Here is a 12,026-nt window from a genome sequence, read left to right on the forward strand (position 1 = left end):
CACAAATAATAGCATCATTTCACTTTTAAATGTATTCACAAGTATACAGTGTCATAAACTAGTCTACTAAATGTGTCATCTATTCTCGGAACGATCTTTATTTTAACTTTTTTACATCATAATATCACTACAAAACAACAACAAACTTGATAAAATTAATTTTTCTTTTACTTCCATCATGAAATTATAATGAGACAGTTACAGTTTATATGATGATTTCATGAACAAACAATAACCAAATCTGTAATAAATTATTTCAGTTAAAACAAAATGACAAGTATACACGATTTCTTTTAATTAAAAAAAGGATTAGTTAACTATGCAAATATAATTTCATAAAAAGTTGGTTATAAATGATCTTCTACTTCAATAAAGAAATCTTAAATATGAAAAAGAACAGTGGACAGATAAGAGATGTGATTCGAAATTCATCTATTTAAAAGTAGCTTAAATCTAGAAAAAGAAATTCTAGGAAAGCATATTGTCATCATTATTATTACCATAATTATCATCACTTATTATACTCCATCGATGAACAATCTATAAAGATGAATAAAAAACAAATTTCAATACTACTGACACGTAAATTATATACCACACAAGCACTATTATAATAGCTAACTGATACAATCTAGTTAATTATAATTTATCCAACTTTATAATAGAATAACGGTTTGATAATCGAATTCAAATAATCTAATCAAAGTTTCATTTCGAAGGTCTTCTTTTTTTGTTTTCAAAAAAAGCTTTCATATGGTTTTTTAATACATTAAGTCTTTTTTTCTCTGTCACTTGTAGTTATTTCAAACAACAAGACACTGGTTGGTTAAAACTTTTTTAGGAAAGTCAACTGAGTTCCAAGATGAAAAAAGTTCGCTTGTGTTAAAATGGATGTCTAATATATTTTGTATCGACTCAATTAGGAAATTATCTTAAATGATTGTACTTTAAACTATAAATCCTTGTGCAATAAGCTTGTAATCGACACTTCATGGAAGCGGAGACTTTAACTAATCTTTTTCTTTAAAATACTGAATAAATTTTTTACACATCCACTAGTGCAATTCAATATGCTGAAACAGTAATAAACTGCGTAGCTGTTTATCATTCAATTTTTGTGAGTCGAATAATTTGCCGCAATCTGTCCATGAAATAAAATCACTATCAATTGTTTGCTGTATCTATGGTCTGAATTTTCTTAGACCTTTAAGTATATCCCATCCTACTAGTGAACTTATAGGAACATTAAGAGTTTGATCGCTATCGACACGATTCCACTCGTTAAACCTCCCTAACTGAAAATATTTTACACCTAGAGCGTCCCTGGTACTTACTCACTTACGCCTGTTACTCCCAATGGAGCATAGGCCGCCGACCAGCATTCTCCAAGCCAGTCAGCTGTTACGGGTATGAGGGCTGATGTCACTTCCCGGCTGCCCACACCGTGGAAGGGTATTTCTTGAGGAACCTGAAAAGGAAATTGGATTAGTGTTGGCCTTAACGACCTGGGAGCGTGACCGCAGAGCCCAGGGGACAACTGCTTGAGGCCGGTCGCGCACGGCCTTTTTGTGGAAGGTTTTTGACGTGTTAGCTCCGTTTTTCAAAGGGTCTTACCGCCGGAGACGGAAATCCGTGAGGTAAGGTGAGGTGTGACATTTTTAGGGTCGACCTTTTCTAACCCCACCCCTCTTTGTGGGAAGGCAGCATCGCTGCAGATGCTGGTTGTCCGAGGGAAACACCTTACTTCTGTCACACCTCTCTACAGTCAGCATTATGACTTCGCCCTCAGACCTTGAGTTGCTGCTTTTAGTCTTACCGTTCTCCAATCGACCTGCCCGGCATGGTAGAACCTACAGGAACATATGTTCCAGCCAATATAGCTCGGTTGGGTCATCACGATAGGCAAGCCCGACCACCGCGTCAAGGTAGCAGCTTCGGTCGGGATTCTCCCAACCCACTCTGTCCTGGGCCTTCTTTTCTAGTTCCACCCAATTCTTGTTCATTTTTCTCATGTCTATTTCCACTTCTCGGCGTAATGTGTTCTTTGGTCTTCCTCTTTTCCTTTGGCCTTGAGGATTCCATGTGAGGGCTTGTCTTGTGATGCAGTTGGGTGCTTTCCTCAATGTGTGTCCTATCCACTTCCAGCGCTTCTTCCTGATTTCTTCCTCCACCGGGATCTAGTTTGTTCTCTCCCACAGTACGTTGTTGCTAATAGTGTCCGGCCAATGGAACTGAAGTATTTTGCGTAGACAATTGTTAAACACCTGTATTTTCTGGATGATGGCTTTCGTAGTTCTCCAGGTTTCTGCCCCATATAGTAGAACTGTCTTGACATTTGTATTGAAAATCCTGACCTTGGTGTTGGTTGACAGTTGCTTTGAGTCCCAGATGTTCCTCAGCTGTAAATATGCTGCTCTTGCTTTACCGATCTGCGCTTACACATCTGCATCAGACCCACCATGTTCATCAACGATGCTGTTCAAATATGTAAAAGTCTTTACATCTTCCAAATCTCCATCAATTGTGACTGCATTGGTGTATGCTGTGTTGTATCGAAGAATCTTACAGCGTCCCTGGTATACTAAAATAATTTAAATAATGTCTAGCTCGAACAGTGGATCACTAAACAAAATGGCACGTGCATACCAATACATCTGTAATGGAAATTATTGCTGTTGCTTCTTGCTTCGTTTATTTTATTATCTCTACTTATAAGATTATTATTAACATTTCGTTGTGGCACTGAAAATGACCTTGAACACACTTCACACATTAACAGGATATACATTTACAAAGAAATAATAGTAGAAAACTGATACCCTGTGCTAATGTAATCCTTGTGGAAAATGTACTACATAAACAATTTTTAGCCATAACAATTCAAACAATCCAAGATTATATATAGCTCTTTTATGTTTAACATTGCTACCCACATCAAACTGATCATGTCTATAAACTGGCAAAAATTCCTGTAATCTTCATAAAATTTGTTCATTTTCATCCAGACTTTTTGGAGATGTCAGATTGTGCAAGATATGTGGTTTGATCGCGAGACTTTCATACTGTTTTTTTTAAAAAAACATTTATACGATATTTTGAAAAGGAGCGGACTTTTACAACTTATTCTGCTTACATCCTGTCTGACTGATTGCTGTTGAGACATGTCACAGTTTGAATGTAACATTTTCAAACACTTTTTCTTCCCCTAAACAACGAACCTCAGGTCTAGACTCACGTGTTATTAGGTGGAATTTATTCCACCTTCTTCAGTGAAATTTGATGAGGTTCCATAAATCTAATTGACGCTATGGAATAAATTCTTACTAATTGTAATGTATAGTGTTTGCATATGTAAAATATGTGATTGGTACAAACTATACTCGCAATAAAATCATACAAAACTCTACAGCTGTAGTTTTATGGGTATAAATGTATCATGTACGGGACATTATATTTCGTCAGTGTATTCGTCTAGCATAGTTGAGTTGGTCACATATTTCGATCCCATAGAAATATTTCTGTGTTTGAGAGCAGTTTAAGACAAAGTAAAATAGAAATATCATTGACAAAAATTATTCACGTGGTTTGCTCCATATATATTATTTCTTTACGTACAGATACTACTTCTAAAGATTTTAAAAGAATTTAGCTTTTTGATTACTGTTTCAGTAAAAAAACCCATTAATAATGTTATTAGGGACAATAAATGACGTACCTTTATTTCATGTACTTTGTAATCTTTCAATTCCCATACCAGTGTAAAAATAAAGCATATAAATGATAAAGCTGTAATCCATTCCGACATACTACTTACTACATGAAACGAATAACCCTATTAAGAATTTAAAAAAAAACAAATTCAATAGATTGATACCAAAGTTCATTGAAATGTTATTTTACCAAAAATAAAAGTAAGATTAAACTGAAATAACCTTATTAATCAATTATAACATAGTAAAACTACATATCTTATAAACAATTATCAAATATTCATAATTTATAGCTAAATTATCATTATTTTGTACTTATAATTAAATCTCATTATCAATACTATTAATGAAAAATCTGACATTAAATTGTTACACTAGATAAACGTGACTAATTACCATGAAGTTTCTAGACAATGTGAAGCTACAAATCATCATTAAACTCAATACATACTTCTCAGTTCCGAATGTTGAACACAATCACATTAAGTTATCGAATCAGAATCTAATGGTTAGTACTTATAACTTTAGTAAGTGTGTAGGAAAGCGTGATCTTCATCGGCTCTTATGACTTCCAGCTTAGTAGACTTGACAGAAACGAAATAACTGTTCAAATAATCTTGAGTTTCAAATGATTTACCAACTAAATACTACGTGAGGATTATACGAAAGTTTTAAAAACCACTAATTTTTTTGTTATCCCTTGATATAAATATAGAAAACCGGTGAAGCTAATGGTGGTTGGCTTTCTATGATAAAGCAGGGAAGCGACACATTCATCCTAATGATGTATTGCGAAAATGATTCAGTTTCAAATTACTGACAGACTATTGTATAATTTCTGATTAGCAATCAGAATGAAAAAAGTCTGGTTAATAATATGCAATATAATAAACATGAAGCAAAGCCCTGTATGTATATTTTACTCGTTGTAAGAGAGTGATAATAAGACCGGCTGATTCGAACCAAAAAGGATAAGTAATAGTGAGTCTCTCAAAAATAATTGGCACAGAAAAAATTCAGTGTAATCTACGAATAAGGATACATTAAAATGAAACTTTCTATTATTAAAGATAAAGCCGAATACGTACACTAGGTTTGTGAATGTATTATTCCATCTAATAAAACGTAGTTACAGAAACTTAGAAGTTTACATTAATTTTAGTGACTGAATAATGAATGTAGACCCTAGTGCAAATGATGAATCCATGCGATAATGACTCTGAAGAAAACCTATAGACATCTCAGTGTCAAAACAAATGTACTCAAGCTCCATAGAATGCTTTATGATTAATTTATACTAACCAAAGCATGTGATAAGAAAAATTAAACGGTTTCTCTTTGTATTTAATTGAATACTTTAAGTGTGAGATCTAACGACACAGATTGAGAATTATACAACCAACTTCATTTGGCCAAGGATACAAATGAACACTTTTTCTACTATAGTATAACAGAATAACTATGTTTATTAAAAACACGAAAAGAATGATAATATTCAATCTATGATTTTCTATGGATATTTGAATTAACAAGATTGATAAGTAACACGGAATATATATTTTTCGAGCATTGATAAACATGTAGATTAAAAGTTCCAACAAGGTCAAACCAGGACAAACTAATAAGTCAAGTTATTCATATGTACTTGTAACATACCGTAGAAACTATTGATAATTATTATTGAAGTATGAAAGCATATATCATTTACGAAAAACATATATAGGCAAATAATAATAATGCTGGTCGGCGGCCTATGCTCCATTGGGAGTAACAGGCGTAAGTAAGTAAGTAAGTAATATTGTTTTGAGTTAGATCCTTACCAGTCTTAAATCTAACATACAATAATATTTAAATGCATATATGAAACTATTAAATCAATTACGGCAGATAATTAAAAAAAACCATGGTGTCATTGAATAAGAAAAAGAGAATTCAGCGAGTAAAATTTTCTTTTCGACGAAATCATTAACTTAAGCTATACATTCGGCAGTTTATGAGTCAGTAATAACATTGGAATAGATTACATGAATAGATAATAAGTAAAAATAAATTTATATTGGTTATCTAAATCTTTTCATTGATGTTTAGGACTGCAATTGGCATATGCATTCGGCACGGATTGACGCAATATTGCCACTAAATCATGAGCATTATAAGCAGAATTGAATGATGGCAGCAAGCCGACTTGAGAAATGAGACACGGAAATAACATTTATTAAAAAGTATTAGAATCGCGTAGTAAATATTCAAATAAACAGTCAGTGAAGCCAATATTTAAAAAAGGGGGATGAAGAAAAGTAAACAAACCGAGTATAGGGAATGATAATAAGTGAAATCGTTTGCCAAGTTTCATTTGGCCAAAGAAGAGATACAAATGTTACAAATTTTTTGCGAATACAAACACTTGAGGTATTAGGTCGAATCTGTATAATTTCTGCTGCATGAAAAAGATGACATCAAATTTTATGAGAAAAGGTAGTAGGCATACGATGAATTACTCAAACTGACTTATTTCTATTTACTACATGACCGATATCAATCAAGCATCAAAGTTTACCCCGCACCCTTTACGACCACGAAGGGAGGTGTCCACTAACTTGTCGGCTTAAATATAAAAACCTCCCTTGAGAAAGTTTAACGACAATAATAGCAAATTTATATTTAAACACTAACCAAAAGTGATTCAAACATTATGGAACATACCATTGTTTTAGAAAGTAAACCCATTCGATCAATGACAGCAGTGATATCGATTTTATTGAAAAATATAAAAAAAACAACTCAAGTAAAAATGATTATTGACTCTTTGAAGATGGCTTTTGAAAATGTCCAACAAAACTGAATTACGACGGTGAATGAATCAATATCTTGTGTTGACAATAAACAGACTACCAAGACACTCCTATTTTTAAATGTATTTTCAATTGAACCATACAACTTGAAGCATGTTTTTCTTGTTCACTTATTTATATGTTGTACGATCTTTTACATTCCTTTTACTTCAAATTTTCATCTTTTTATTTGTGTGAGGAACTTAATGTAGTCCCATAAATTTTATTATGAAAACGAAAAATACACACGTGGACACAATCAACAACTGACCAGCCAAATAAGTGATAATACACACTATTACGACATAACACATATCGTAAGCCATAATTTCCTATATGAGGTCACTACAAGTCATTTGAAATTTCAGAGCACTGAACGATTTTATTTTTCAGCATAACTTGCAATCGTCACACAATAAAAAAGTTACCTGTTTTTTTTAAAAGCATTTTTAATTCGGATAATTTTTATTGTTCTGTATAATGGACTAGGATTGGCCCATGTAATTCAGTTTGAGCAAATTCTTAATATACAGAATACCAATTAGTAGTTAAAACGGTACCACATAATTTTAGAAATTCCGATACATACCTAATGTTGAGTAGATTTAAAACAAAGGTTATAACTATTTCCACAAGTAACTGTCCACTACATAGTACACAAAAATATGAAAACTATTAGCAAAAGATGAAAAATCAGAAGCCTTAAGAGTGCTGAAAAGAAATTTCTAACCTAATTTGACGTAATTCATTTGGCAAGTAAAGGTTTATGTGTTCAGCTTTGAGCTACAATGTTTTGATAAGCTCATGTGAGATTACTTGGCTTCCTGAGCTGAAATATTATGAGGTTAAGTTCAGACCTGAAGAATATTCACAAATACCTATTTGAGTTAAATCACTGAAAAATGTTTTTATCAATTTTCAGTGAATGTGACGCGGCTGTTAAAAAGTAAGTCTAACAGACTTTCTTGCCTGTCGTAAATGCATTTATTTCATGTAACGTCTCGTTATCTTACACACTCTTCCTAACTGCCACACAAATACTCACGAGGAATGACAACTTCCCTCAAGATTACTGTCCACTTCATGTATTCTAAAAACACTTTTATAAGGTAAACAGAGTTGTGGAAAATATACTTCTTAGTACAGTCAGTGTAGTTGTAGTACGCTAAATGTGACTAATAGATAAATGATTATCCTGATCAAATGTCTTCAATTATAGTTTGAATGTGTTTATGCACAAATATAAATCACCAGACTGATTTATTCTATTAGAGTAATTAATATACTGATATATTTTAGGATAGTATCTACGAGAATCCATTATTCAAAAGTTTTATAAACCTCAAAAATATTCAGGCTATTTGGTAGAGTGCTTAGTTCCAAGTTTCTATGATATTTAGTTGGAATTCATTAGTAAGATCTGTTTGCAATCTTGAAAACAATCCATATGATAAACTGTTTCTAAATCTATTCACTAAAAAATTTAAGAAGAATATACAGTGTGACAATTTTAATCGTTAGCTTAACATCAAGACTAAATAAGTCTGCCAAAAAAATATTACAGAATTTTTAGTCTACGAAAACGAAGTTTAACTATTTCTCCATACAGATTTTGTTAAATTCATATGTAACATCAAGAATGTTGAATAAAACGATACACTGCCTATTTTCACATGAAATTATATATATATATATATATATATATATATATATATATATATATATATATATATATATATATATATATAGACTGTTACTCTAGTCCTTTAAAAAAATCTTGTTAGTGATAAACAATATTGATTGAAAGCATCGACGAAGCAGTTAACACAAATTGATGGATTTTACATGAGCTTATTACAAATAACAGAATGACATAATAATTCATTATTTTAACACATTTGCAATTATTGAACGGAAAAAGGACTAACTTGATCAGTTGGTTTCCATTTTCTAATATTATCACCATCATACATGAAACGTGCGACTAATCCAGTTGTTGGTTCTAGTTTTGTTATTAAAAATAAATAAATAAGTGTACAACATTACTGTGAGATAGACTGCAGAATCAATCAGATTAAACAGTTGAAACTTCAAAAGCTTAAAACGATAGTCTCATACAATGGATTGCTTTGTGAATTCGAATAAAGCCAGAACAACAATTGAGGCAGAATAATGTTGATTCGTTATATTTAGTAGTTTCTCAACAGCCGCTTGCAACCGTATGTATATTGAAAGGTAACAATGAAGTAGGATATTATGTGAAACAATTGATGTAGATGAACGAAAAGAATTAAAATGACAAAGGTCACCAATAATAACTGTATATATAGATTGTGATAATTTTAGAGGTTGTGAAGGCTCTACATAAGATTACTGGAATTGGAAATTGATAAGATGTGTTGCACAATAACTAAACAGGATTTGGACTAAAACTTATGAATGAAGGAATGAATTTTTGTACATAAAATAAGAATTCGTTTGGAGAAAACCACGTAACAAAATAATGATCACAATAAAAATAATTTCTGTATATATAAATCAGGTTTCAGCTTTTTCGTTGCTACTGCTTCGACAAACGGGAAAGACATTGTATTTTGTGTCCGCTAATAATTTTGAAGGCTTGTATAATTTCAGTGGTATGCTCGGTGTCAATTGGATGCCAGACTATTGCACTGCTTAGAGCAGTTGCGGCATACTATAAAGACATATCTAACGCAAGAATACATGGAGTGGAGTTTATATAAATTACAACAGTTTCTGTCCAATAAGTTACAACAAGGGGAGTGTATGAAACCTTTTTGGTCGCGTAAGTAAACTTTATTCAAAGGAAAGTCTGGAAGAATTAGTCTTATATATAAGGAGCAGCTTTTCTTATCTACTGCATCGTATTTAATCCGTACGTTGGCTTTAACATAAATCTCGATGAACTTCGCTGGATATGCGCTTTCACTAAGGCAATTTGCAATGAAGACCTACACAACTTCACGATATCCGAAATAACAACACATACACCATTTAGTAATCCCGACCGTTGTTGCTACCTTGACGTGGTGGTCGGGCCTGCCTATCGTGATGAAGCAACCGAGCCATACTGGCTAGAACAACTGTTCCTCAAGTTCGTACCATGGCAAACAGGTCAGTTGAAGTGCGTGAAGACTAAAAGCAACAAAGCTAAGGTCCGAAGGCCAAGTCGTACTGCTGACTGTACAGAAGTGTGACAGCAGTAAGGTGTTTCCTTCAGACAACCAGCATGACAGAGATGCTGCCTTCCCACAAGGAGGGGTGGGGTTAGGAAAGGTCGACCCTGAAATGCACACCTCGCCTTATCCCACGGATATCTGCTCCGGCGGTAAGGTCTCAACAAGTACGGAGCTAACGCAAAAATTACCCATAAAAAGGTCTTGTGTGGCCGACCTCAAGCAGTTGCCCCTTGGGCACTGCGGTCACGCTCCCAGGTTACTAAGACCACCTCTAATCTGATTTCATTTTCAGGTCCCTCCAGAAGAACCTTTTCAGGGTGTGGGCAACCGGGAAGTGATAACAGCCCTCATACCTCTAACAGCACTCAAGACCACTGTATTCATAATCAACCTCCGTCTTCACTTCCTATTACTCCTTCCACATCGACTTTCAATACTAAACTTCTTGTTTGGACTTCCTCCTCAAGTGTCACCATAGCCAACGATTCTAGTGCACAAAACACTGTTCCAGGTCTACTAAAACCTCGCTACAAACTACACATTGGAACCTTCAACGTACGCACCCAATATGTCAAATCGGTCAACAGGCTTCCTTGACTAGAACCCTAGAATCTCGTACCATTGATGTATGCTGTGTCTCCGAAACACGCATACAGGATCCCAGTGCGGACATTCACTTGACCTCACCTCGGCAAAACAGAGAGTCAACGAGATATACCCTCCGTGTATCTGGTGACCTGACGGCCAGCTCTCGTGGACTAACAGGTGTGGGCATGGCACTAAGCATGAGGGCGCAACAAGCACTGTTAGAGTAAATCCCCGTTAACAGTCGTTTATGTGCTGTTCGGTTAAACGGCTCCGTAAGAACTCGGAAGGATAGGGACATACGTCGTTGCCTTTTTGTCGTTTCTGCCTACGCTCCCACTGACTGCAGCCCAGATAAAGTAAAAGGTGACTTTTACAGAAAGCTTTCTGAAACTTTTCAAAAAGCTAAACTCTCATACATAGTACTCGTAGCAGGTGAATTTAGTGCCCAGGCAGATAGCTTAAACCAAACAGAAAGATATTCAGGTGAGTATTTTAGTATTCTGGCTTAGTGAACAGAGTGGTAAACATCTGCTGCAACTGTGCTCGGACGATCGTTTATTTCTGACAAACACTGATTCTGAGCATAAGGAGAGACATCGTCTAACATGGCGACCCCCTACACCAACTTACGTCACCTATGGCGAGGGCGAGATATCCGTCTATTAATAAAAGGACGAGTATACTACACGGCAGTTCGTTCTTTTAATTAACGGCTGCGAAACATGGCCATTAAGAGTTGAAGATACTCGTAAGCTACTAGTATTTGACTAGATAACTTAAAAATGTTGCTGGCAACTGTTGGGATCACCGGGTAAGTAATAGTTAGGTTAGACACAGGATATTAGGGAATGATGGTAAGTCAGTTGATGAGGTTGTGAATCTTCATCAACTGAGATGGTTGGTTGAGTTGACTGAACACTGATTACCACGTCTCGCAACTCTGACTAGTGTTGGAGAAGGCTGGAACTAGGTTAGGGGCGGCTAAACCAAATCTTGACATCAGTGCTTGAAGTCACTAACTTCTAGTCTGAGCCATGTTGGTAGATGCAGACTAATTGATTGTGGTCCGCGTGGCTATCGTAACCAATGGTTGGAGACTCTGTGTAACATGGCTCAGAATCGATCACAATGCCGTCGGTGTATATACTCTCTCTCTTCCCTTAAACTAAGAGATTGGAATCGCTTCATATCTTTCTTTCTACGTACAAAATCTTTCTTCCTGTACTATATCCCTATATGCAATCTTTCTTTTATACATTACCACCACTGACTTAACTACTCCTATGAATCTGTTCATCTTGCTGTGCTAATGCGGTATGGCAACTTGGACCGATGCATATATGTGCGCGGTCCTACGTTGTAGCTGACTGACTGACTGACATTTAGTAATATTGTGTGCAAATTAGGAGGGAAAGACTCACATATAAGAAAAAGCGTTTACGGCTTAAAGACGAGGCTAATAATTTACATTAACTTCAATTGATACAACTCTCTTGATTCCTTTACTTTGTCGGCTCAATTGAAAATATCATTTTAAATGGTAGGAAAATGATCTTATTGGATGTCGCTTCTCTTTTTACAAATGTTCCTCTCACAGAAACTATATGTTTTTGTGTGACTATATTGAGAATAATAATATTCCAAAACATTATCCAAAAGAGCTACTTCTACGATTTACTCTCAACATGCAATTTAGA

The 12,026-nt window shown here is 34.6% G+C and overlaps 1 protein-coding gene across 2 annotated transcripts in view; it reads right to left on the reverse strand.

Moving 5' to 3' along the window:
- Window positions 1–146: 146 nt before the first annotated feature.
- Window positions 147–12,026, reverse strand: part of DRAM2_3 (DNA damage-regulated autophagy modulator protein 2) — a 43,374-nt gene continuing 31,494 nt past the window's right edge. Inside the window, exons 8-10 of one of the 2 annotated variants that reach the window (XM_051217561.1) lie at window positions 8,470–8,543; window positions 3,716–3,832; window positions 147–540 (exon numbers count right to left, since the gene is read on the reverse strand). In XM_051217561.1, the coding sequence (XP_051073943.1) occupies window positions 469–540; window positions 3,716–3,832; window positions 8,470–8,543 (263 nt within the window). In that variant the 3' untranslated portion in view covers window positions 147–468. The remainder of the gene's footprint in view (window positions 541–3,715; window positions 3,833–8,469; window positions 8,544–12,026) is intronic. The other variant, XM_051217560.1, reaches the window with a different exon arrangement.

The sequence above is a fragment of the Schistosoma haematobium genome, chromosome 1 (genome assembly GCF_000699445.3).
Source record: "Schistosoma haematobium chromosome 1, whole genome shotgun sequence".
NCBI classification, from domain to species: domain Eukaryota; kingdom Metazoa; phylum Platyhelminthes; class Trematoda; order Strigeidida; family Schistosomatidae; genus Schistosoma; species Schistosoma haematobium.